At 39.7% G+C, this 26468-nt stretch overlaps 3 protein-coding genes across 6 annotated transcripts; 2 read left to right on the top strand and 1 right to left on the bottom strand.

The window, feature by feature from the left end:
- Positions 1-20: 20 nt before the first annotated feature.
- Positions 21-9096, top strand: LOC131793939 (integrator complex subunit 4). The gene is made up of 11 exons (XM_059111439.2): positions 21-516; positions 1374-1441; positions 1788-1826; positions 2243-2428; positions 3162-3301; positions 3615-3804; positions 4090-4628; positions 5637-5935; positions 6525-7312; positions 7832-7952; positions 8436-9096. Exons 1-11 carry the CDS (start codon positions 108-110, stop codon positions 8648-8650), a joined length of 2994 nt encoding a protein of 997 aa, XP_058967422.2. The 5' UTR covers positions 21-107; the 3' UTR covers positions 8651-9096.
- Positions 9097-9251: 155 nt separating this feature from the next.
- LOC131793666 (uncharacterized) lies at positions 9252-11157 on the top strand. Its single transcript, XM_059111116.2, has 2 exons — positions 9252-10034; positions 10748-11157. Exons 1-2 carry the CDS (start codon positions 9374-9376, stop codon positions 10990-10992), a joined length of 906 nt encoding a protein of 301 aa, XP_058967099.2. The 5' UTR covers positions 9252-9373; the 3' UTR covers positions 10993-11157.
- A 557-nt stretch (positions 11158-11714) lies between these two features.
- On the bottom strand, positions 11715-26004 carry LOC131793567 (protein ECT2). Of its 4 annotated transcripts, none has more exons than XM_059110983.2 (22): positions 25795-26004; positions 25235-25326; positions 23510-23890; positions 22632-22705; positions 22434-22461; positions 22030-22129; positions 21633-21751; positions 21235-21300; positions 20738-20945; positions 20391-20530; positions 19412-19528; positions 18822-18890; positions 18549-18659; positions 18214-18310; positions 17736-17817; positions 17072-17150; positions 16189-16308; positions 15415-15565; positions 14761-14915; positions 14208-14293; positions 13679-13771; positions 11715-13549 (listed from the first exon to the last, which is right to left on the bottom strand). In XM_059110983.2, exons 1-22 carry the CDS (start codon positions 25853-25855, stop codon positions 13423-13425), a joined length of 2556 nt encoding a protein of 851 aa, XP_058966966.2. In that variant the 5' UTR covers positions 25856-26004; the 3' UTR covers positions 11715-13422. The 4 variants fall into 4 exon arrangements, with proteins under 4 accessions (XP_058966966.2, XP_058966974.2, XP_058966983.1 ...); XM_059110991.2 differs by having other exon boundaries at positions 20738-20942; XM_059111000.2 differs by having other exon boundaries at positions 20738-20918.
- Between the last annotated feature and the right edge of the window lie 464 nt (positions 26005-26468).

Here is a 26468-nt window from a genome sequence, read left to right as displayed (position 1 = left end):
ACCAAGGACTTGGTAATTCAATCATGGCGCCCGAATCAGATTTTATGATACCTCCATATTACTTACCTTTTTATGCCTGATCGTGCATCATTATCCCAAAAGAAACTATGAAGAGGTCAAACCCCGACTATTCCACTACTGTCGTGGAAGAAAAGCCCTTAGAGACGCTAGATTATGGCACTCAAAGTCAGCCAGTGCTGAAATTGAAGAGGGGTCGACAAGCTCTCGATGCTTCCAAGAGGCTCGCGTTTGAACTATCACAGTTTTCTACACAACAAGAAATCCTTCAAACTCTTGTAGATCTCGAAAAAGAGCTTCCTTTGGAGTCTCTAGAAGTTGTGGAATTCGTCATTAGATCTTTGTGGGAGAGGTTTTACGAGACTGAAGACGCTGCAGTTAGAGTGAAGGTCATTTCTTTGCTTGGAAGTGTGGCGAGATTTCCCGGAGTTAATGTCCATGCGATCGCTGAAGAGTTGATCAAACTACTAAACGCAAAGGATGAAGATAAGACTAAAGGTATAAGTCTTGGTTGTGTCAAAGTATTACTTGGTATTAGTGATGGACCAGAGGTTGACTGTTTCGTTTCTTTTCATGTGTACGTTAAAAGTCAAGTATCGGGGCTGGCAGAACAGGAATTTTAACAGGGGGATAGTTAGGGATGGAATGGGTACAAAAGTGCTAGAGGTATGAGGTGCCGCTTTCCATTTCCCTGGCTCTGCTTTATTTGAGTTGTTTACTGGTAAGAGTTGTCTGTCAACAGAACAGTCTGCTGAGTGTGGTATGAAAAGGAAAAATTACACATGCATTTATCATACTCTGCAGACAGGTCATCAGAGCCTCACCTGTATACAAGTTGTCTTTTAAGTTCACCATGTCTTGTAGCAACCTATTGGTAGAGAATCCAATTGACATATGAAAAGTGGTTGGCCCAAGTGCCTTTGGATACTTTAATATTTATGTTTCCTAAGCTCAGATAGCTCACTAAAGAAAGTAAAATTTACCATAAAAAACAGAAAGGGTAATATTGGGACCTCAAGATTGGAAACACTACAGATAAAAGTACAAAACCCAGCACAGTTGCCAAAACACCAGCACTGTAATGTACCTGATACACATCATACATGAATGCAATAATGACATTACACAGCCTTACTACATTCTTGCATGTAAGTTTTGGATATTAGCCACAGGTTATGGCATGACTATAATGTCTCAGTATGTTATCTTATTCTCCTTGAAATGACCAAGACCACTGATCAGCACCACAAAGCCTGATCAGTCCTTGACACCAAAAAACTATGTGGTACAACCTCAGGAAACAATCCATATGTTGAGAAATGAACAGTATTTTCTGTATTTTTTTCTCCTGGCAGATTCTCAGAAAGTACGCACTCAAATATTCAACACTCTTTTAACACTTGGCAGACTTTTAGATCAGGAGGTAGGATGTTATTATAGCAAGCTGATCGAATTAACCCTTTAACTCCCAAGATTTGACTGTAAATTCTCTTTTCCAGCTGCTACACATTTCCCTGTAAACTAGTTACAAGAATATGATATTAGATCTAAAGAGCAACTTTGACAAGTTTTAGTGGTCTCATTACCTATTTGTTGGATAATTTATGGATATTATGGAGAGGAGTTGCATCTGGGGTCACTTCTGTAGTAGTCAATATGATTTGTACTTTTTTAAATTAAATAAATTATTTTATAATCATCATCTTCATCAACATTATAGCACTTTTAAGACAAAGAATTTTATATGCACCTTTTTCCTCTCTTCATAGGCAAAGATCATTCACCACATTGAGAAGGGTGCCATTGAGGTAAGATCTTGTGAAAAATTTTTTCAGAAGTGTGAGACAAGAGCACATGGAAATACCTGACCGAGACATTTTTTAATCTAAACTATGGCAAGAGTAGAAAAGGAGCTAGTAAATAATAAACAGTTACCTTCCTCACCCATTCCTATAATGACAGCAACACACCTGGTGGTTTTCACAGATCACTGCCACTGGCTTATAAAATCACTGTATCACCGGCTTAAGTCATTGGTTGTGATGTCTATCAGTGAGAGAGAATCATTTTTGAGAAAATAGTTTCACAAGACAGTTCATGTTACTCATTTAAAGAAAGAAAAAGGCAAGGTAACATTTGTAGCCATTGCAAGCTCTCAACTCCTTGTTACATTTATCATGTGCTATTGATTTGATTTAATTTGTTTTTCTTTTTCTCTTCTAAGCATCTAAAAGACCCTCATTTTTCAGTGCGCTGCCAATGCCTTTGCCTGATTGGTCATCTGAATCAAGGATTAGATGGCGGCCCAAGCAAGTTGGAGTCTGAACCACAGGTTGGGGCACAGAACTTGTTAGCAAGTTTTGCAAAAGACAGTGACCCCAGAGTACGAACAAGTGCTTTACAAGCCCTAGTAAGTTTACATTCATTCAAATTGTTCCAAATCCACAATAGATTATCAATAAATATGACCTTGAAAGTTCAGCAAAAAAATTGATAGGGAGATACCTCAGAAGCCTTATTTCATAATGGACTAGCTCCTTAACCCCTTAACTCCCAGATCAAATTTGTAATTCTCCTCACTGTCAACCATACAATTCTAACAATGTTAGTACAGAGAATTTAGTATTGGATCAACTAATTATCCCTGAATTGACATTTTTCTTTATTCTCATTGCTTATCTAGTTAATATTGTATTGATATTGTAAGGAGAAATTCTGTCTTGATCACTCATGGGAGTTTAAGGGTTAAGAATGACAAAATTAATGTCTTCTTTCAATATCAATACATTCTCAAGTTCAAAGGTGATGAGAAGAAAAAGAAATATTGATCAAGAAATAATTTAATACTCAATTGTCAGAGCCTCTCTCTTTACGCCCTGTTGCTGACAAGGATAATTTGTTTAACAAGTAGGCAATCGTTTCCTTTATTCTCATGACCTTAATGTTTGATTGAGGGGTGATAATGTAAGGAGAAATTAGATGCTCGTCACTCTTGGGGGTCAAGAGGTTAACTTTTAAAGGAAAATATGGCAAACAGTGCAGAGAGTTGAAATTTAGATTTTGAGAGTGAAAAGGTAAAGATCATAACATGATCCACATGGAGAGTGAAAAGTGAAAACTGCGTGGATTGATCTTCTTTTTAGCTAACACTGCATGACAGAGGACAAAAACTGGACATTGCAGTTTATGATCAGGCATCGCTGGCTTTGAATGATGACTATGAGGATGTGCGAATGGCAGCAATTAAGTTAGTTTGGGTTTTCAGTCAGGCTGATCCTGAAAGGTTTGTCTTCTTTAGATAACTTACAATCTTCAAAGTTATTTGCTGAGTTTTTTACATACTGTAGAAGGAAGTTCTGCATAGCCTTGAGTATGTGAATAAACGACCCCGAAGAGAAATTATTTGTAACTTTATCGATCGATTTATTAGTTTATCTTTTACTTAATACCTACTTTTTCAACGAATCACAGCCAACATCAAAGGAAATAGAAGTTGATCGGAAATGCAGTGTATATTAAATTTATCACCGTGAAAAATTTGCTTTATGGTAAAAAAGTATTTGTGTCGATAATTTTCTGACATCGTCACGCAATAGGACTGTAAAATTACCGTCATCTGATGAGGTTCGCCTGGTGGACGATGCTTTTATAAAGATCTGTCACATGGTGAATGATCTCTCCATGACTGTCCGAAGAGAGGCCGCTGGTTTGCTTGGCTCTCTCCATCTCGTCAGTCAAAAGTTTCTGGAACAGACATTGGATAAGAAGCTCATGTCTCATCTTAAGGCAAGTTACAGTGATCAATGAACGCATTTTACCTATTTAGAGAATTTTCAATGGAGCGTCGATAAACCAAATCCGAAAAAAATCACAACTACCTCTCAAAACGAAGGTTATCATCATCAGTAAACAATCAGAACTCAGAGTAAAAGGAAGTAATCTCCTTGAAATCGCAGAAACGTTGCGTCAAATTTCGGATGTAATATAAAAATCGAAAGAACGGTTTTCCTTCGGTTCCTTCCGCTGTAAGATCTTCTCAAAATGTATGATATTTTTGTCTTCGAAATTCAGAGAAAGAAAACGGAACACGAAAAGCGAAGAGAGATTCACGCTTCAGGCGGAGCAGATAGTGGTGCGTGGAGCACGGGACGCACGTGGGGCGACAAGGCACCTGAACCTGAAATTGACCCGGAGGACGTGAGTCTAATGAGTAGCGGAGCGTGTGGCGCGTTTGTGCACGGTTTAGAAGACGAATTCATGGAGGTACGTTCCGCGGCTGTGGATTCTCTTTGTGAGCTGGCCTATCGCAACTCATCTTTCGCTGTGCAGTCCTTAGACTTCTTGGCTGACATGATGAATGACGAGATAGAAAGCGTCCGGCTCAGTGCTATAAACAGCTTGCGCAAAATCAGCGAGCACATTCAACTGCGTGAGGACCAGTTGGAGACGCTGCTCGGTGTTCTGGAGGATTTCTCAGGGGACACCCGAGAGGCTGTCCGTGAGTTGCTATGTCACTGTGTGTTCGCTACAAGGGCGTGTCTTCATGCTGCCATTCATGCGTTGCTCGGAAACCTGTCAAAATATCCTCAGGATAAATCGTCCATATGGAGGTACAGTGAGAAGTGTCTTTCATTTGTATATTCGTCTAAATCTACTAGCGTTTTACCGCAAATGCTGCAACCTGATTGGCTTCGCCAACAACTGATGAATTTGATTGATTCTTAATGATGATCTATTGGAGGACAGACACCTAGATTACTTCGCCATCAACAGTTTTCTGCTTCTTTTTATAAAACAAATGTATACCATGTTGCTATGGCTCTGTACAGTAGTAAATCACAGAGGACGTCAAAATGTGGTAAAAACATCGGTGACACTCTCAGCTGTGCCTTGTGTGCCACCTTTTTTGTTCCTACCACATTTTGACGTCATCTGTGATCTATCACTGAACAGACACACGGCAACATGGAATCTATCTTTCTAAACCCTCCACTCCCTAGCATCAATGTGCGTATTCTCCATACTGTTTTCTATACATTTCCTGAGGTGCTGACAAGGAGAATTTGTTTATCAATCAAGAGAGTATTTAGTTGGTGATCATTTCATTTATTCTCATGACCTTACTGTGTGATGCAGGGGTTACACTGTTAGGAGAAACAGGATGCTAGTCACTCTCAGGGGTTAAAGGGTTAAACAGAAAAAGAGGGAAATTGAGTAGCCTAACAGAAAGAAAGCGGTTGCAAATGAAATGAAATGAAAACTTGGGGCTGTCTTGTCGTTAAGTTTGAATGACTGGTAGATTCGTCCTCACCGACTATCACGCAAAAGAAATCTCGAGCTTATGATCTGATTGACAAATAAAGCATGGCAAACAGTTCTCCTCACACTAGTACTGTTAGTTTGCAGGAACGACGATGAGGGAGGGGGGGAGGGTGAAAGTAGACGCTGCGCACAAAAATAATAACCTTTGATATACAACTGAGGTCCGCTTTGTACATGTCACAGCATTCATCGATAACGTTTATTTTCACGAAGCATCAGGTTTACTTCAAAGGGGGAATTGATGATTCTTTTCCTGTCATTTTCATTATATATCATTTTATTGCTTTTTTAATCAGGTGTTCAAAATTTTTGGGTGAAAAGCATCAACATATCGCTTCCTCGCTTGTGCCAGAACTTCTTTCTACGCATCCATTTTTTGCCACCCCAGAGCCGTCCATCGATGACCCGGCATACGTCGCAATTCTTATCCTCGTGTTCAACGCAACAGCCAAAAGTCCCACAATGTTAGCTATGTTCCCGGATCACACCAATCGACATTACGCTTACTTGCGGGACAGTCAACCCGACCTCGTTCCGCAACTTGTTAACGATAAGAGCGTCTCAGATTTGGATAGTAAAAGGTTTGAAGATGGAGGTAGGAAAAATTCACTTTGAACTCAGCTTTAATATAATTTACCTGTTTTTTTTTTTAGAACGTATTCCTCCACTTAGAAAACATCATGTGTAGGTCATATTGCAACACGCATTCGACCCACGCACGTTTGGCCTGGGTTCGAATCATTATCGCAGATGCCGCCTTTTTCCTTGTCCTTTTTTCATGAAAAATAACACAACCACCTGGCCCCAGTTGTGCAAAGGTCGGATAACGCTATCCACTGGGTAAATCTCTATCAGGTGGATAACGCTATACGTTTTGTTAACACTTATCAGGCCGTGGTTCGAAGGGTGCCGGGATAACGCTATGTCTTGTTAACACTTATCAGGCCCTGGTTGCTCGAAATATGGATAGTGCTATCCACTGGATAAATCTCTATTGTGGATATGTTATTGCGAGAGACTCCCTTTTATCGAGGGAGGGGACGCGTACTCTTTGTCGCTTCTTGCTGATGAAACAGAGGATGAACATTTATCATTGTAGGCGACGTGGCTTTTAAGACTCGACCACCACTTGCTACGTGTGCAAACTCTTTGATTTATTCCTTGTTCTCTTCATTCCGATCTAGGATCACAAACTGCTAAGGACTTCTTTGAAAGCGTGCAACTGCGACTTCGACACGTCACATCACTCAACCCAGTAAGCAAACAACAAACATTGAAAACAGCCATTCAAGACCTTAAGCACGTGAAGAGCATCGATTCACTACTCAGCGCCGATGCAGAATGTCTTTGCCTTTATCTCCAATGCAAACTGATGATCGTTCAGGCTCAGCAAGACAAGATGTGGACTGTTCCAGCGGCATTATGTTCTCACCAAAGCTCCGGTCTTAAATCCCTGGTTGAAAACATCCTGTCAACATCGTATCGCGTTGAACATACCTTCACTGGTTTGGATTCTCAGCAAATCTTCCTTCTTCGACAACTGAGACTGATTGCGCATGCATTGCAGATCTTAGTCACGCAGCGATCTAGCCGGACTAACGAGAGAAACTTAAATTCCATGCTACAAGTTTGGGAATCGTTTTTGAATAGAATAAAAACCTTCTCCAACTTCATCAACACAGAGAACATCAACACGGATGCTTTCTGCGCAGAGGTAGTTTCGTTTCCCGGTTTCTTTGAGTCTAACATAACAAATCCAGCCGGAGTTGTGGATTATGTTCAATCCATTATGCTTTCTCATGAAGTCCCTTGCTTGGAATTGCACTCCAGTCTGAGCCAGGCATCTGCAGTACTAAACGAACCCCGCGGAGGTTCGGATAATCCCCTTTGCTTTTCTGCGGGCCTTACACTTGGTGTCAATGTTGAAGCTATATTGGAGAACGTCCCTGATGCGACCAAAGTTAAAGTGCAGGTGGGTGTCACTCTGCAGTCAAATATCAGAATTTTGGTAAAAATAGAAAATATTCGGAGATGATTTTTCTCTGTTCACGATTGGGTTAATCGTATCTCGAACGCTAGTCTGTTTTCCGAGACATGCGTATTACAGCTGATGTCCTGACTGAAAGCATTATGATGACGGACCACGTTGGGAAAAGTTTTATTGCCCTTGTGACCCCTAAGAGTGACGAGTGTCTAATTTCTCCGTACAATATCACAACTGAATCACATGAAGGTCTTGAGAATAAAGGAAATGATCACCAACTAAAGAAGCTCTTGATTGTTAAACAAATTCTCCTTCTCAGCACCTCAGGAAATGTGTAGAGAAAAGAATGGAGAATATGCATACAGATGTTAAGGTGTGAGGGGTTAAAGTATGACTTTATACCTTATAAATCATCCTCTGTACTCCTATGACATACAGATCACACCTTGCAGTAGCATTTTCAGATTAAAAAAAAATTAATGCTGATCAGTATCTGTGAGTTTACAGGTTGTGTTTCCTGATCTGAGGTGTCACTGGTTTATTCCCAAACGGGACGATATCCATGTGCTTTCTCCAACGAAGCAGCGACTTGCCACGACTGTCATCTTGTCGCACAGGGGATGGTCAGGTAAACTGTCGCCACCTTGTTGTAATTTGAACCAAGGATAGCCTGTACTAGTCCTATAGTAAATGTAGGTGAGTGAAATAGTGGGCGAAAGGGTAAATGACGGTCGTGGCGCTTTTGTCAGCCCCGATCCTGGCCATTTTTCGCGCGCCTGCGAAAACCTGGCCATGGCTGGAACTAAGAACGCTCCCCGTCATCTCGATTGACTGGGTTCGATTTCTGGGGATGACGTAAAATGTGGGATGAGTCGGTTAGTGGCTCTCGTCCATACCCCGAGGGTTTATCTACAGTTTCTGCATTTTTCTTCCCTCCATAAAAACCTGAACTCTAAATTACAGTTAGGATCAGGAAAGCAAGAAACGAAGAGCAGATCTATAGAAGGGCCCTTACGAATTTTTACGTTCTTTATATTTTATATACTACGCTGAGTACCCCACCGGCATATTCGTGACTATGTCTTTACTCTGCTCTATTTTATCGTTTCAGAACCTGGTTTGGTAGAAGTGTCCTTGGTTCTCAAATACACACCTGACGTTGATGAAGAAAGTGTGCTGAAACTATGTTCACGTGAAGATAGCTCCACAGATGAAGAGACGCGGGGTATAAAGCATACGAAAAGCGCCAAGGACAGTTTGGTCGACGGCGTAATAAATCTTTGTTCACCAGTTCAAGTATGTATCATGCCAAAGGCGCTAAGATGAAAACGGACTGGTTGGATCACAACCTTCGAAAGCTAGAAAGCTCGTGATCCGTTATGCAAGCCTTTTCTCACGCCGTGATGTAATGCGCGCATGTCTGCGGTCTGTTTCCAACACCTTCATGCCTTACTGTACTTACTGTGTTAATCATAGGTTTCAGTTTGTTACCACCACAATATGCTGGGTCCCGCGTCTTGTTTCTAGGCCAACTGTTTCACTTCGTTTATGCTTTCAGCTGTCTTTCTTTTTCACGACATTGCGCCACACTTTTCCATCAAGAATCACAATTAGGGCGGTAAGAACTCAATAAGCAAAGTAGCATTTCTAGACATTAAGTAGTCCAACTACACAGTGACAAATATACTACAAAAGAATTTTCATTGTTGTACGTCGAATTAATTTGATTAAAATAGTGCTTGTGATTTGAAATATAATTTTCAAAAAGTCTTTACGATATTATCACTCACTTAGTCACTACTGAGTTTCCCCATTGCTGTAATGTTCTTTCCTAAAATTATTCACGTCGTCTAAACGTTTCTTGAAATATTCGTGGGTTCTAATCTATGTCGGTACATGACGTTTGTCTCGTACTCAGACCTCTCATTGCCAAAACACGAGTTTTGCGTGACACCACATGTTACTAAGTCAGCGAAACGAAAAGGTTGGCTCAAGAAATTCACTCGTTAGGAACGAAGGCTTGTCCGACAACACTTCGAACGCGGAAACATGAATTTTAAAAATGTAGTCCTACTGCTCCTTTATTCCTTTGCCTTATTTCAAGGCTTTCAAGGAGAGGCATGCGATCCAAAGCCTATGATAATGCGACATGAAGGCAAGAAAGAGTGCGTGTATCTTGACACGAAGGGCATCAAAACCATCGGTGTCGGCTTCAACATGCAGAACAAGGAAGCACCAGCAGTGTTTGCATCGATCGGAGCCGATTATAACAAGTTTATCACCGGCCCTGTGACCAAATGGAGTGCTCCTTGTAATTGCTCTACAGTCCCTTGTCTCACTGAAGGGCAGATAGAAGAGCTGTTGGTTATAAGCTTGAAGACGGCTATTGCTGACGCTCAGACAGTGATTCCAACGTTTGCGACTCTTTGCTGTCCCGTGCAGAATGTGATGGTCGACATGTCGTTCACTTTTGGCGGACCGAGATTTGCTCAGTTCACAACATTTTCAAAGCTTGTCGTACGTCAATACTGGAAGGCCGCCGGTGATGACTTGACAGTTTCGCTTTGGTGTACGCAAGCTACAGCTCGGTGTATGGAAGACGCTAACATTGTCAGAAGTGGATGCGGTTGCTCCCAGCCATATCCGCAGTCTTGCGACTCTCAAGGATCCAGCTGTTGTGCCAGTGCCACCCAACAGACCTGCTGCAAAGGTAGGTTGAAGTAAAAAATTGGATGCTTAAGTGAGTTTCGGTTTACTTCCTTCGGAGGAATGGCCGCGGCCACTGACCTCAGAGCGATGAGACGCAGGCGTTTTCGACGACTGCGTGTGTAACTGCGACAGCTGTTTGTACCCTTTATAATCCACCAATGTGTTGGAAAGCCATTTTCTTAGTATTTCAGGTCACACGTTGCAAGAAGAGCCGTTAATTCGCGTCAGTTACAAGAACATTTCACTTCCGGGGTCCATGCTTCTCTACTTTTATTTATCGTACGAAAACTTGATTATGAATGTGGATTATGACGACTTCTTGCCTTGATTTAAAAAATGCCGTTTGTGTAAGGAAGAGCTGCTCATTCTCGTGCTTCTTTAAGTTAACTAAGATCATGTTAGTTTTTGGACAAGGTGCCATTTTTGAGCAGACTTCCGAGTCAGTTCACTCATAAGGCGTGTCAGGGAAATCGAAACCATATTCGTTTTCTCTCTAGTTGCCATTCTGCGCGAGTTTCAGGCCCTAGCAGTCAATTTTAAACAATTCATTAAATAAATTTTGAAATGAATACCTCACAATGACATTTTAACGCCAAATTTATTCTTCCCTATGCATTATTAAGCCACTGACAGACTCTTTTTTTTTTACATTTTATTGTAAGTAACCGATCTATCTTATTGATAATTTTAAAAAGCTACAGCGTTCTCTTTCAGGCACCTTGACTTTTAAAAGCAAAACATTTGATGAACAGTTGTGTTGCCCTCAGCCTAAAGCGACTTGCTGTGAGCACGACAAATGCTGTCCAGAAAACTCGGTCTGTTGCCCTGCTCCGCCCGCGGTGCCTACTTATTGCTGCCCAATGGATTACCCAGTGTGCAAGAATGGAGAGTGTTATAGAGCACGTGATGGGTTCATGATCAAAGGAAAGCCCGTCGCTCAAGGATTTGTCTCACCATGATCTTTTTTGGTCAAGTATTGCACTGTGGCTAAAGTTTACAGGTTTAAAAATGTTCTGATCTGTGAGTTTTTCACCCATCGAGGAAGAAAAACCGCTAGGTATTGTGGAACTGTAGGCTTTTATTCTTTGCAAATCTAAAATAAAACTTATTAGAAAAAACTGCGAGTCGGCAGCAAATCATTTTGCTCAGGCTCCGACCATTATTCTCAATGTCAATATCTAATTATTACTAATGATATTTCGCGCGAAGAGAGCGTCACCATGTGAAAAGATTTGCCGAATTTTGAGCAATATATGTCTTCGAGTCTCTGGTAGCTGCTGGAGTTAAAAACAACCTAACTCACCCCCAGGGGAGAAGGTGTAATTCTTCAAAGGGGAGGGGTACGATTACGAATTTCGCGCGCGTTACGTGAATTGTATCATACCGCTGCTCCATCTTTTGTACCGACAGGCTCGTATTCATGTGGTGAGATACTCCTCCAAATGGAGTATCGAACGCCGGAAAAGATTCAGTTATCCCATAAAGATTATTCGAGGAAGGAGGGGGAGTTTAAGTGTATCCTTGCCCAGCCCCCCTGGTAAGCCCCTAGTCCCTAGCTCTAAGAGTCGTTGTCATCTTAGAAGAAAGAAAACTTGTTCGCATGAAGAGCAAAAAACAAACGAAATTGGAAGCAATATCAATATTTAAGCACAAGACTTGATTTATTTAACATAATTACGCCATTTAATAACATATTTACAAGCAAGTTCTATGCTTAAACTATATGCACTTGAATGCATGGATAGTCTCTATAATCAAGTAAATACTTCAATTAATGACAAATCTTCAGAAAAATTGCAAACTTGTTCCACAAGCCTCAAAGTCCTTCAGAGGTAAATCGTACACTGTTGACACAAGATGGAACTTTCGTTGTCTATAGAACTACGAAAATTTTGTCACTAGACCGGTCAAGTATGGCGATTCTGCCTTATCGTATCACTGAATTCCGACGAGCACGAAACAAAAGATAATAAAGCTCACCAGAGGTCCTTAGAAAATCAAAGCCATCAAACCTTTTCAGTAACAAACCGGATGGTATCTTTAAGCGTTTGCCATAAAGCACTTTGAGCTTTACACTGACAAAATATCAAGTATTTTACCCCTGGCGTCCATGCGCAAAACAGAGTCCTTTCATTTTCTCCATAGCAAAAAATACATTGTCAACCAGACACAGAGGAATCGCATTGATCGTAGCATACTGTTTGACGAGGGAACAAATTTTCACAAAAAGCGGTATATAATTTACTTATACACTGTCCAGTGAAGAGAATGAGAGGTCGGGAAATGAAGATATCTTTCAGTTTACTTTCACATCTAGGATGATTCATTTTGCCTCCATAAAAATCTTAATTATCGTTCACAAGTCGTATTAAAAAGTAAACCTACCCCTTTCGGTAATCTCTAACTGTTATAACAACCTCGCGCACAGTGGAACTCAGAAAACCGTGAACACAAGAAATTTTAATGAAAGGTTGTTGTGTTCCAAGGAGATTGCGAACGAGGCGTAAAAAAACTAAACCGCAAATAGTAATGGTAATTAGTTTTCTGGGTTTGAGGTTTGCTTGCGTTTCCCAAACTTAAGAATGTACACAATCGACCTGTCAGAATCAAATCAACGTGTTCACGGCTTTTTGAGTCTCGCGGTAACAACGGCAAATCATCTTCCGTGTTTCCAACTGCTTTTGTTACTGTGCGTCTACTAAGACTGAATCCACCCACACAAAACAGCAAATGAGGAGCTGGTCTTAAGTAAGCCACAATTCAAACCCTTCGTAACCTTGCTAAAATAAACTGAGAGCGACACGCACAGATTTTCAGATGATTGCCAGGGCTGGATTTGAGCATAATGGAGTCTATTGTTTCAGTTCTTTACTTTGATTGATTATCATTTCCGGGGTGGCCTCAGTTTCAGTAGAGGGACTGTAAGCTGGCTGCTTGGATGAGAATCCCTCCAAAAATGGGCAATATAGCTTCACAACCCATACTTTGCTGTTAAAAACAGGTTGATATGATGGACCACAACGGCATTTCATACTACTTAATTTCTCTGTTTTACAAGTATCATTGGTCTCCTTTAGCACGCAAAATAGAAGCAGAGGTTATCTAAACTCATTTTTCGAAAAGGGAACAAGTTTTCTGGAGTGAAATCATCGGTATGAACGTTTTTCATCGGCTCATCCTCAGCTAAGTTTTCATTCTTAATACTCAACAAACAATACTGAGTAAGTCTTAGCGGTAGAATGAATTTCATCATATTTTTTATGGTAACATCTGACGCTATAAGAAAACCTTTAGAAAGGTACAAACTCTTTCTAAAGTTTTACAGCCTGCTGCCAAAAAGGCTCATTGTCTCCGCAAATAATCCGACATGGGGTACGCTGATTTGTTCACTATGGGCTCATGGGCTCAACTCCCACGCTGGTTGCTCTCACCCTTTTTCCTTGGAAGGAAGCTTGGTTTTCTCGAGTGGACAGTGACAGAGGACTGCTGCTAGAAAATCGCCGCACTGGCGAAACACTGAAATGCAGAAAGAGGTTGGATATTAGCCAGTGTAGCAGACACGCGGCGCAGAAACGCGAGAAACAGGCGCGGTTGATACATCTCTCTGGTTCTACGCGCGCGTGAAATTTTATTTAACATACTCACTTGGAAGCCGATCGTCTCAGAGTTCCAACTCGTTTTGGCGTCTTGTTCATCGAAAATGCTCTGCTGACCTTTCTTGTCGTCCGTTTAGCAACCCTGCGTTGACAGCAACGAAAGAAATAACATTTCGACATTTTGATCGAGTCTCCTACCTTTCTTTGCTCGAGACAGACCAAATTACAGGGAAAAGAGTCAAACGTGCCTTCATGGAAACATCTTTACGACAGACGCCTCTAAAAAAATAACACTTGTGTTCGGACCTTCCCGTCCGAATTTGGTCTGAATTCTGTCTTCTATAACCTTTATAAGACAAACAGACACCTCAGATGGACCCCTCTAAAAAACATCACATGCAGTCGGACCTTGCCGTCTGAGTTATTTAACCATTTACTTTTACAACGTATTTCCCCTTTAGAAAGACACCAGTCGCCGGTCCAAAAGGCGTGAGTCACTGAAAGCTAACTGGAAGTGGTTCAAATGACGCCAGTGAAGGCATAAACTAAACCTTTCAGAGTTTCCCCAAACAGTTTACCTGACCGCTCGACTTAGCGTTCCGTTCGACATGTCGCTTTTTGACAACATCAGTTCCTGCGGGTCAACTGTGGTCAAAAAGTTTTCCTGAAAAACACAAAAATATATCTGCTCTTAGACACTTGGCTGGCCCAGGAGGTGAGGGAATTTGAATAACTTGAATATATCGAAAGTTTTACCAATTCCATACATTTCACATTTAATTAATTTAATTTAATTTAACATAATTTATATAGCGCTAACTCCACTAATTGACCAAAGCGCTTAAAACCGAGTTAGCTCGGTCGACAAGGTTTAAATGACGATAACTTAAAGGCATCTGTCTATTAAAAGGTAGGTCATATCCTCGAATTCGCATTGGACACCAAGCTGCCAAACTAACTCGAATCAGTGGGATTTTTCAATTCACATAACCCATACATTACCCGAGATAATCAGACGACATCCGAACATTGCCGATGATTCCCCGAAAGAATTACGAAGAATTTCAGGGGTTGCCAAACGTAGAAGTGTTTTTTGTTCTCTACTGTTGCGGCATTTCACAGATTTCTTACCGAATCTGCCATGCACGCTGTATTGGCCAGTGCCGTGGTGAGCTTCTGGAGCCATTCCGGCTTGTTTATGTCATCTCCTACAAGTCTGAACATCAACAACGTCTCTTTCATCTCCTTAGGGCAGCGATAAATAACACCAAACAAATTCTGACAATCTGTAAATGAATGGCAAGCAAAAAAAATATATATATATAAATAAACTAATAAGCAACAAATCAACCCGTGAATGGACTTTTCACCTGTAATCCAATAGATACACCAGCTAAAACTTAAAGTTTTAAAATGATTAAACAGCAATTAACATTTAAGTGAGCTGTGTCCGTGCTTTATTGTTTCTCGTTAACAGGAACTAATCCCAGGTTTTCTTGAAAAGCATCTCAGTTTCACTCTCTTTCCATACTTAGACCTAACAATCGGTCTTTAGTTTTCTGAAAGGTCAGTTTGCTAGCCTTCAATATTGGTGCCCTGCAGTTCGTTGGTGAGGTTTAAAAACATGTCCATGTTCCTGGTGATTCTTCACATTGCAAGTTTAAAACAGAGGAGGCGGAGATGTCTTGTAAGCGGCGGGAACACCAATCGCAGACAACACACAAATGCGGCTTATCGCTCCCCTATTGGCCGAGAACATTGGAAAACCAACAAAACATTGCTTACCTTCGTTATCACGGATGTCCACCACGCGCCTGACATGTGCCAGGGGCATAAATTTCACGTGTTTGTAAGCCTTCTGTGGCGTGCGTCCCGCTGGGCTTTTCATTGGTAAAGGAACGTTGTTCATCATTTTTAAACCTCGTCGTTTCGTTACCTACAAGGGAAAAAGTCATTTTCTAACAGCCAGGAACAAAAAGAAAGAGGCTGGGTCACAGCTGATATATAAACTGGCTTTATAATGAACCCATAGGGAACATTTTGGTCTGTTTACCGAGCTGAAAACGAATCACCATTAAAATTTGAAGCCGGTTTCTGGGATGGCCTGGGCTGGAGTGCTAAGAGGGGACATTTTCTAGCCCCTGTTACCAAGATTTCGGCAACTGGACTATTCCCACATGATTTCGTACACCGACGTCGGAGAACAGCCCAGTTGTCACATTTTGCCCATCTATGCCCCTTTTGACGTTTTCCTTTCAGCTTTTTTTGAGGTGGTTAACCATTTCACTCCCATGATCCGATTCCTAATTCCCCCTCTGGCTGCTAAACATTTCCTTATACATCAATGACCTCTAACTGATAAGTTTAAGTTTTCCATTATCTGTTTGCTGGATAATATATATATAGATATTACAGGGAGAAGTTACATGCTAATCACTTTTGGGAGTTAAAGGGTCAATGCCGAACTACAGGCGAAATTGCGCAGTCTAACTTGTTTAGAAAAGGGACAAAAAATGATGAAGGAATAGACAACGTCATGCACGTGTTTGATTATCATACCTCCAGGCTATCATTAAAGAGGAAAATAGTCACTGCTTCTCCTTTGCCGCAAAGGGTGTCACTCAGCTCGAAGGTGTCCACTTTAGACACGTAGACACGGTGTGAAGAAAGTACGTAAGCCTGGGAAATTAGACGTGAAAACCACAACTAATGAGTAAGACTTATTTCTGTAGGACCGCTTTTTAACTGAATGTCGTCAACTCAAAATTAGAGAAGTCAGAACGACCAATCAGATGGAAAATATCACAAGAAACTCAGAAAAAAGACAAAAAAACTGCACGAGGCGGTGAAAAAAGCGAGTTATTATGTTGCAGGTGGTTTTGATTTTGCGTCCGATTGGATGATAAGGCGGCGAGCGAAGTACAGAAAAGTTAAAGCAACACCCAACTACGTACAACACTAATTAGAAAGAACCTAATCAATTTCCAATAGACTGGCAAAAAACCAAAACCAAAATAATCCCAGAGACCAATCAAAACAAAGGTTTTACATTATCATTAGCCAATGAGAACTCAAATTGAAAACAAGCGAGAAACGCGAGTGACCAAGTCGTCAGTTGGTTTTAGTTTTGCAACCAATTGGATGAGAGGATGGCGCGAGTTTTTTGGACCAATCACAGGCCAAAGTTTGGTAAAACCCAAGCAGTCACGGTTTATTTTCGACACTGAATTCAAATTTGCTTTAAAAACCGTGGTGAAGTCCCTGGTATGAAAACAGGCTATATATTTTGAAGACTTTTCCGACAAATGCAGTGCACTGCATAACTTTGTGCCCATACAAGCACGTTCTCTCTTGTCATTTAGCACAAATATCATTCTTCCAGGATCCACCTCGAGTCAATTTCGCTCCCACACGTTATTAGAGAATTTTACCAAGGACTTACTGGACATCCATCAACGTCTCTAAGAATCTCAAACATCTGCACCTGGCCTTCTGTTTTCCTCTTATCCTCGTTGATGTGGCTAAAGCAATAAAAAAAAAAGGCTCAGTGTTTTTAAACACGTACAAAGAGATTTCGATAGTTCCTGTTATGACTGTATGACTGCTGTTATCGCTATCATTAATGCTATCAATTGTCTGCACAGTTGGCGTTAGTAAAAATGAACACAAGAATAAAATTTATTCCTGTGTTTGATCATTTGAATAAATTGCAACGAGCGACGGTTCGTTGCTAGAAAATTCAGTCGCAGAGGTAACGACCTTCACAAAGATTCTCCATGTCATAAAGGGGCGAATAGTCGCGGTGACTTGTCCTTGCAACTAGTCCCCGATAGGCAGTTATAAAAGTACACAAAAGCATACCAACAAGCCTTCATTATGAGCAGAGAAGGACGCGCATTTCTTCCGCCCGCGGGAAGATTTTAGATTAGTCAGGAGAGATTTTCCGGGGGTCTGGCACTCGTTATCAGTGCTAGACCCCTTAGACACCTCTCGCCGGCTCGTGTTGCTCATTCTTTCCAGCGGGAGAAGACGTGCCGAAGTACTACTTATCACGGCCAGCTCGCGGGCTAACTACACAACAGCACGAAAATCCTCCTCAGTCTTACGTCATAACGTTCTTTAGCGAGTCCACTGCCTTGCCCAGAGCTGCATGATCGGGATTTTTCTTGTCTGTATGTTTCAGCAGATCTAGAGAGGAAATGAACACAGGTGAGTTTCTTGAACTCCAAGGATCACTCACCAACAGATTCTTTAAGGATGTGGACTCAGAAATCTGAAGCGCCCACCTCTTAAAAGTTTTCAAGTCACCAAAGAGAAAGGTTGGTCACCTGTGGCATCAGGAGTCCACGTAACCCTTTAACCCCTAAGAGTGGCCAGCATCTAAATTCTCCCAACAATATCACCTCTGAATCACACATTAAGGTCATGAGAATAAAGAAAATGATCACCAACTAAAGAAACTCTTGATCTTTAAACAAAGTCCCCTTGTTAGCACCTTAAGAAATGAATAGGGAACAGTATGGAGAATATACATACTGATGTTGGGGTGTAAAGGGTTAAGGAACAATGGTATCGTTATTATACCTGACAGAAGCAAATTCATGCTCGGAAGTCTTTGCACCGGTCTAATCAGAAGTTCAGCCAACGTTTGTCTTCCGCATTCCGGTCTGCTGAGACACGCCTGGAAAAACAATCAGTTCGGTTGATAATAATGTTCCCAGAAACAATACCGCTCACATATACGTTAACTGCGCATATGTACCGCTCAAAAGTACACTCGTACGACGGATCGTTTCGCGTATTTATCGAATGACAAGCAGTTGCAGTAGAGTTGCACAAAGATTAAAGTGTCCTCATGATGAAACAAGAGAGGAAAAGATTACAATTTGAGTACATAAACCGAAAGCCAATCCAATTACCTTTAAAAAGGCGTGAAATCTTGGTATATCTCGATCACATCTCACTACAGTCTCTTTGGTCATCTCAAAGTAGTTCACAAAAGGTGGATAGACTTTGACCATTTCTTCAGCCTGGAAAAATCAAATTAAACAGACAGAAGATTGGTAGCGCTAAAAACTGACAGCAATTATTATTTGAAAGCACACGCAACACCAAGAAAATTTTGCAACAAGGGAAGAACAAAAAAGACTAGGAGAGATTCAGTTACTTGGTACAGAGTTTGCTGTACTTACATGGTTGATAATGATGTTCCCAATACATTTGTCTTCTCTCCAATCATTCACCAACACTTCCAGTTCGTTCTACGACAGAAAACAAATTTTTAAAAAGCATCATAAATCAAATTCATGTGGATGGATCGGTGCTTTCGTTGTCAAAAACTGTATCCAGCAAATCTAACAGTTTTTGTCGACTGACGCTAATCAACCTTCGCACCCAAACACCAGTAAGCATATTCTCCATTCTGTTCTCAATACATTTCCCTAAGTGCTAACAAGGAGAATTTGTCTATCAATCAAGACCTTCCTCAGTTTGCTGATCATTTTCTTTATTTTCCTGACCTAAATGATCGATTCAGGGGTGATATTGCGGGGGAAATTAGAAGCCAGTCACTCCTAAGGGTTAAAGGGTTAACATTCATTCCTCAGTTAATGATACCTAGTGAGAAACAAGTTCCCCACTTGGAATAGATAAACACCAAAGGTTAACCAGTAATTCCTCAAACAAAAATCTTGTCATGTGTTCTTAGGTAATTTCAACAAATTAATTGACCTGGAAAGTGCAATAAAAAACCGTTTAACTGGTGATAAACAGCATAACTCACCATGATCTTATTATGAACCTCTAGGATTCCAGGTAAACGACCAAATATTGTTTTGATGTCCTCAGCGGAGATAATCGATCCACCACGTGGGTCTTTCTCAAGTGGTTCCTTAAAAACCTAAAAAATAACAAATTTCAACAAGTGAATGAGTTTAGTTCACCCCCCAACACCTTAACATCAGTATGCATGTTCTCTATATTGTTACCTTTACATTTCTGAGGTGCTGACAAGGAGAATTTGTTTAATAATCAAGGGTTTCTTTATTTGATGATCATTTCCTTTATTTTTGTTACCTTAACCCTTTAACTCCTAAGATCTGATTGTTAATTCTCCCCTCTCGCTGCTAAACATTTCCTTGTAAATTAGTGACCAGAATTTGGTGTTAGATCAAGATAACAACTTCTAACTGATATGTTGGAATTTTCTCATTACCTGTTTGCTGGATAACATAAGGATACTACAGGGAGAAATTTCATGTTGATCACCTCTGGGAGTTAAAGGGTTGATGTATGAATCAGGGTGATATTGTAAGAAGAAATTAGATGCTTGTCACTCATAAGGATCAAAGGTGTAACCCTATTGAAGACATTTGACCAGGCATTTCAACTGTCATCTGCCGAAATTTTTACCTCTATTCAATCACATTTCAACCTTTGCCTCTACTAGTTAGCACAATGACAGTGGATGTTACTCTCTGCACCAAGATGCAGTTCTTGGCTCATGTAACCTCTCAGACACTTATCTATTGTTTTAGTTTAACCTTTCAATTCCCATAAATGACCAGGTCAGAATTTCTCCTTACAATAACAATATAATATTAAGCAATCAAGTTTTTAGAATTAAAGAAAAATATCAATTAGCAGACTGTTAGCTGATTCAATACCAAATTCTCCAAACCTATATTATAAGAATTGTATGGCAGACAGTAAGGAGAATTACAAATGAGATATTGGAAGTGAGAAGGATAACTTGTTGATACCTTGAAGATATTGGTGAGTATCTCAACATAGTTCTTTTCCGTCTGTAACAGCTCCATGGCCACTTGCTGCCGTGATGTCAGAGGTTTGGGGGGACCAGGAATGGGTGTACTCAGAGGTGAGATGGTTCCACTAGGTGTGTCTACAAAAAAAAATAGATCACAAGGCACATGACTCTTCATAGTTCCAAGTTGGCAGGGCTTGTTTATCAAAGTAGTCTTGCCCAGGGTTCTCTCATAAGATATACCTACACATTTGAGATAACTTATACTAAACCTTGTGTTTTCTCCCTAACTAGCATAGTAATGGTGCTTTCAAACAAAAAAATCTCAGTGAAAGCCCTCCTTACCTTTTGGTGTGGCTGGTGATACTAGAGAGTTCTCCAGAAGAGACCCAGAGACAGATAATAAGTCACCACTCTTGCGCTTTGCACGGAAAAGGGGAGAATCTGGTGACAGCAAATCACTGAGATCTGAATCCTTCAGCTTGCGACGTTTCCTCTTTCGATTACCAACAGGTGTATTCTGCTGCTGTGAACAAGGCACAGAAGGATCCTGCTAATGGTATCATATGCTATATAAATACTCCATCATTCATGTCAAAACATGAAAATAACATACTAAAAGGTCTGGATAGCAGCAGATATGTCACAAATATAAGAAAATATGACATTTTTCAAAAACATGTTTCAACAGTTCTTCTGTCATCTTCAGTTCTGATTTATACAAAGTACAATGTTGAGTTTAAAGTGTATAACAAAATGCTCATTGGGCAAAACAAACAATAAAACCAATTTAATGCACAGTAACTAAGGAAAGTAAGCTAATGACATTAATTTTAACTCACTGTTGCTGTGAAGTGATACAAAGACTCATCGGCACAGGCATCCATGTGAATACTAGCCCAGAACCACTACAAAATAGAAAAAAACCATGCACATTGTCTTGGAGTCCTCTGACATGTAAAATACAAAAGCCAAAAGCCAAAGAGCCCAGAGAACCAAAATAATTGAAGACGAAAGAATGAAATAAAATTTATCAATGCCAAAACCAAGGGAAACTTGTTACAAGAATAAAATAACAATGAATACATAAAAGAATTTTAAAAAAACCCAAGATGTTCAATTATTAATGATCTAATCTTGCATCAGAGAAGAGAGCATCAGTTGGGCAGCCTTATCCAGACTGATTATGGTGAGTGTTACAGTATGTGTAGCTCAGATTTTAATCAACAAAAGTGCAAACCTCTTGTCTGACAACTTGGCATCGCGATTGCTCAACCAAACCCCCTGGTAACTCTGTGACACTGTCTTCAATGACAAGATGAGTGCAGCGACTATCACTTGCCTCCACAGGCACCCCACCTGAAAATAACATTCACAATTTTTAGCAAAAAAGAAAAAACTTATAGAGACTGAGTGAATATGAACATTTCTTAGAAACCACAAATACGATATATCACATTAAAGCTTAGTCACTAATTCATCTGAAAGCTGATATATCAGCAGATTTGAAAAACCACACATGAAAGGCATGCTTTACTATTTGAAAAGTTCAAATAGCTCATTTGCTGATGTGCTAAAGCAGAAATTTAAAATTTGAGATAATATACCAATTTAATAATTCACTGTTCATCACTGACCTTGCTGCTCAGTTGATTCTTCCATGTGTTTCTTCTCATCATCAGAAAATCCATGAAAACTGAGATAGCATCCATGAAAAGGCATCATCTTGTATTTTTCCTTCAGTAAAATGAATGGCAGTATCATTAAATTACAGTATCTTGGCACATAAGCCTAGGAAGAAATTAATCAAATTGCTGGAACTTTGGCAAGGTAACTGGTGCATTGAACTTTGATTGACAATGATACAATGGCTGTCTTTGAATAGCAATATAGGCTTTTTCTCACCAAGTATAACATTGATTTTACATGTCAAGGTAGACAGAAAAAAATTGAAAGTAGACCACTGGGAGCTGAAAAAAAAAGTCTGGCTGGAACAAAGGGTGAACTCATTAGCTTTGAAAACTGACTAAAAGGAACTCACCATTAAAGGATCCACTGCACTTGCACCCCTACAAAGAAAACACATTTATACATTTTATTTTTTCAGAATAATCCAGTACACATTGACAGCATGTGATGCTTCACTATGACAGAGTCATTAGCAATTCCAACGGTCTATCAATTAAGATAATAACCAGTTAATGACTGCCTCTCCAATACAATATCAATGTTCACTTACAGCTCATGCCTTCTCTCCCAGCATGTGTTTACCCACTCTACAGTCATTATAGTAGTACCAAGACTCACGGCAGCCTACGGAAACATACATATATCAGTTGCTACCATTTTTGAAAAAAGGTTATCAAAATAGTTGAGTGAGGCAGAAAATTAAAATTTACAAGTACTTTGTGTCTTGGGCCTCTTACTTGGCTGAAATATTTCCCCAATAAATAAACATATATCCCAAAGGGCTAATCAGAGCATAACTAGCATTCAAGTGGTCATTTTTGGGGGACCATGTTTTAAATTCAAAATCAAGTTGTCCTGCGTAAGTGACAACGTTTTCAGTGGCAACATGTCGTTCGACCTCTTTTACAAGCTTTCAAGTTTGACAGATAGTTATGCACAGCTCTTGAGATTTGGTCACCATTGGAAACAAACAAGGTTGCCTATGACAACACTGTGATTTTCTGGTGCAAATCCCATCGCCAAACTTTTTCTGAGTTGACAATTGAAGTAGATGTTACAGATTACTTCATATGTAATTGCTGAACGCAAGTCACCAAATTGGCCATTTCTACTACTAATTTTGTTGCCAAAAACAACACTGATTCTATGGTACAAATCCTATCATAAAACTTTTCTTAAGCTGATAATTGTAGATGTTACACCTTACTTCATATGTAATTGCTGAACACAAGTCACCAAATTAGTCACTTCCACTGCTTACTTTGTTGCCAAAAATTTTTCTACTCACTATAGCCCACAAAATGGTCAAAAAAAGGTTGTCAAATTGGCATCTTTAGCTACATATTTAGTTGCCAATTTTTTTTTTTTTTTAAACTCGTTATGCCCACCAAAATGGTTGCAGCTTGAAACCCTGATATATGCACCTACCCTGTATTTCTGTCCATGTATTGAGTTTGCAACAAGATGGGTAACTCTCCCGCTAAACTCTCTCCGTATACTGCCGCCCATATGATGTACAAGGTTACATAATCTTCCAAGTTCTTCCTTTTTTCTAAATCCAGTAAAGCAGATGATCAGATTACTCATGACTGTACAATAAAGGGGTCTTGAATTGTACGGCAAAGGCTGTTCCTGTTTAGCACAAGAATGAATTATGGGTGGTCCAATGATCCGCTGTTCTTCTTTGCGTAAAAGTTCAAAGTGTTCTCCCTCAAAAGGCTCGCAAACATAGACTATTTCAATGTTATCACTAGCTGTTTGCATCACTTCTTTCACATCATCTGATATTGTTACTGGAATTTTAAGAGCCTGGAAGAAAAATAAAGAAAAAAGTTTGAAAGCTTTGTAGATTTGGACAGTATGACCATGATTTAGTCTAAATTCTAGTATTTTTAAATTTAACCAACAGGAAAAAGTTGTATTACTGTAGAATTTAAATTTAGCACTGTTATCTTCACTTGTGGTTAGTCAAAGGTATCATAGGAAATGTTTATTGAAGTCAACATTGCAAAATTTCAGGATTTACAGAAGAGAAAAAGTATCACACTGGAATAATTTTTAACTTTTAATTTTAATCTTTGATGATCCAGAAATACCTCAGAGAATGCTCACAAAGGATGTCCACAACAGTACAGTACAGTATATGGTCAGTGTGCCACAACAACAGACTTGCCACCACCAAACTCATCAGGTGTTATGTTTAAACTCTAGTATGAATTTAACATCAAATGAAAGCTAAGCATAGCAAATAATAGGTGCAAACAAAAACAGTGAAAGCAACTAAACTTTAAGTGTAGTGTCTCAATTGTGAATTCTAGATTTCTGTGCTCTGCTGCACAAAGTTTTTATAGGACAATCAAGTTACTAAAGAAAGTATTTTGAAGCGAATTCAAAGCATATTCCGGGCAATTTGAGCACTTGTTTACTCATTGATCATCACCACAAAATAGGGAAAATTTTGAATTCTGTTCATTGTTTTGGGAAACACCTTTAGGGGTGTACTAGAAATTCAGAGAAAGAGCTTTAATCAATAATACTTCAATTTTTAACCATATCGATCTAAAAATTTGACCAACACAAGCCCTTGGAGGGAACATTGTTGGCATGTTACTTATTATTCTAATTTATTCAAAGTTTGATATGTTTGCCCCTCAGGGACTCCTGGAGGACACCAACTTGCTTTTTGCAAAATTTTGCTGTGTATGTGCCCACTCTTAATTTCACATCACAACCAGAAAATTACAAAACCTCAAGATCTAGGCTTTCATATGATATTAGTTTCATTAGACTTGATTAGAAATTGTGTTTATGAAAAAGAAAACTTCACCATATTTGTATGCACTTTTCATGTTGCAATATACCACTACATCTTAGCTTTCATTTGATGTAAGTTTCATGACAGGCTACAAATAACGTCTGGGTCAAATTGTCACCAGTGGTGATTTGACTCTCAGTGGTGGCAGATTGACCGAAAACCCCTAGAACATGTACACTGTATGTGAACATATCTACAGTGTTTATAATAGTTAGGTATCAAACAAAAATTATTGATTCTAGAATGTACATGTATGTGTGCTTCTCACATGCATATCAAATTCAAGTGCAAGGGAGAGACTAGAAATAAATAGTAGACTAATCTACTATCATGTTCACCTCGATTGCTTGCATTAGCTCTTGATTATCTCCATTTTCCTTTCCCACCACACAGAGTCGTGTTTCCATGGCGGAGCTGGAACTATTGCTTTCTAAAAATTGATAGTTAACCATAAATTTTTCATGTGCTGACCAAAAACTAACGGTTGGGTAGGTGATCAGATATTATGAAACTTACTCACGATCAAAGTTTGAGACGAAATTGTTCATCTCTTCGGCGTACCTTAAAAACGATGGATTTAGCTGCAAATTTCATAGTTTTGTCAAAAGGAGAAAAAAAGTACGAGTTTTCATTTGATAAATAACTGTGGTAATTCTGACTCAAAAGAAGGCAACACAATATTTATAATTCTTGAGTCAAATGTGTGTAAATCAAGACAGTTGCAATTGTGATAAAAAGGAATTTGCTAACTGTATGTGATAAGACTTTGAACTGTATTACCCTCATCATGAGTTCATAATGATAACTTCCTTGATGAAAACAAAACTTGTACACATGATCAACAGTAAACATAGACATAACCTTTCACAATGCGACAGATCTAGATCTTAAAGCTCACCTCCACGCGAAGAATTCTGATGATCAGAGGCGTCCAGATTGCCTGAATTATCAGCATCCATCTCACCAACAAAACGCCGTACGCGCAAAATACTCTTTTACGTGTAATTCCAAACGACTAATTCGAAATAAAAAAGAAAACGATACGATTTTCTGCAAACGATCAGCCCGTCCGAAATCTTAAGAAATATTTAGTTTCAAAAATGGCGGTTGTACAACCGTTGAATAGATGATTTCCAAATTTGGAAGTTTGAGTCGTAAAGACGTCGAACGAAAAGTGCCAGTCAGCGGTACACTAAAGAAGACATATATACTTTATGTCTAACAGAACGAAGAGCCGAGATTTTGTCCAGTGGTGAAAAAGATAAAATATGTGTTGCCTCTCTCTCTCTACTCCCAACTTGCTGGAAGTTGCATCTGTGGCGAGCACGAAATTCATCTAAAATGTTAGTTGTTTCCTTCTCATCACCAGCGCTGTTCCCACTCCGCAATGTTGTTAGCTTTGTCACTAGTATCCAGTTTACCCCCGTTCTAGACAGGAGCGGGAAGAGTACCACAAGATGATTTGGTTTTATAAACTGAGTTGGTAATGTAAATTGACCACAGTAAAAATGTTCTAAAGCTGAAGTTTCAAGCGGTAGCCATTCGTCAGAATGAAAGGGTAAGGAGAGGGAA

This window comes from Pocillopora verrucosa, chromosome 6, assembly GCF_036669915.1.
Source record: "Pocillopora verrucosa isolate sample1 chromosome 6, ASM3666991v2, whole genome shotgun sequence".
Classification (NCBI taxonomy): domain Eukaryota; kingdom Metazoa; phylum Cnidaria; class Anthozoa; order Scleractinia; family Pocilloporidae; genus Pocillopora; species Pocillopora verrucosa.
This window is presented reverse-complemented; position numbering and strand designations above follow the sequence as displayed.

Coding starts and splice junctions, on each gene's coding strand:
- LOC131793939 (XM_059111439.2), top strand. CDS start 108: ATGAAGAGGTCAAACCCCGACTATTCCACTACTGTCGTGGAAGAAAAG. Junction 517..1,373: donor GGATGAAGATAAGACTAAAG/GTATAAGTCTTG, acceptor TTCTCCTGGCAG/ATTCTCAGAAAGTACGCACT. Junction 3,805..4,089: donor AGCTCATGTCTCATCTTAAG/GCAAGTTACAGT, acceptor TTCGAAATTCAG/AGAAAGAAAACGGAACACGA.
- LOC131793666 (XM_059111116.2), top strand. CDS start 9,374: ATGAATTTTAAAAATGTAGTCCTACTGCTCCTTTATTCCTTTGCCTTA. Junction 10,035..10,747: donor CCAACAGACCTGCTGCAAAG/GTAGGTTGAAGT, acceptor GTTCTCTTTCAG/GCACCTTGACTTTTAAAAGC.
- LOC131793567 (XM_059110983.2), bottom strand. CDS start 25,855: ATGGATGCTGATAATTCAGGCAATCTGGACGCCTCTGATCATCAGAAT. Junction 20,946..21,234: donor TGTATCACTTCACAGCAACA/GTGAGTTAAAAT, acceptor TGATACCATTAG/CAGGATCCTTCTGTGCCTTG. Junction 18,660..18,821: donor GGAACATCATTATCAACCAT/GTAAGTACAGCA, acceptor TGATTTTTCCAG/GCTGAAGAAATGGTCAAAGT.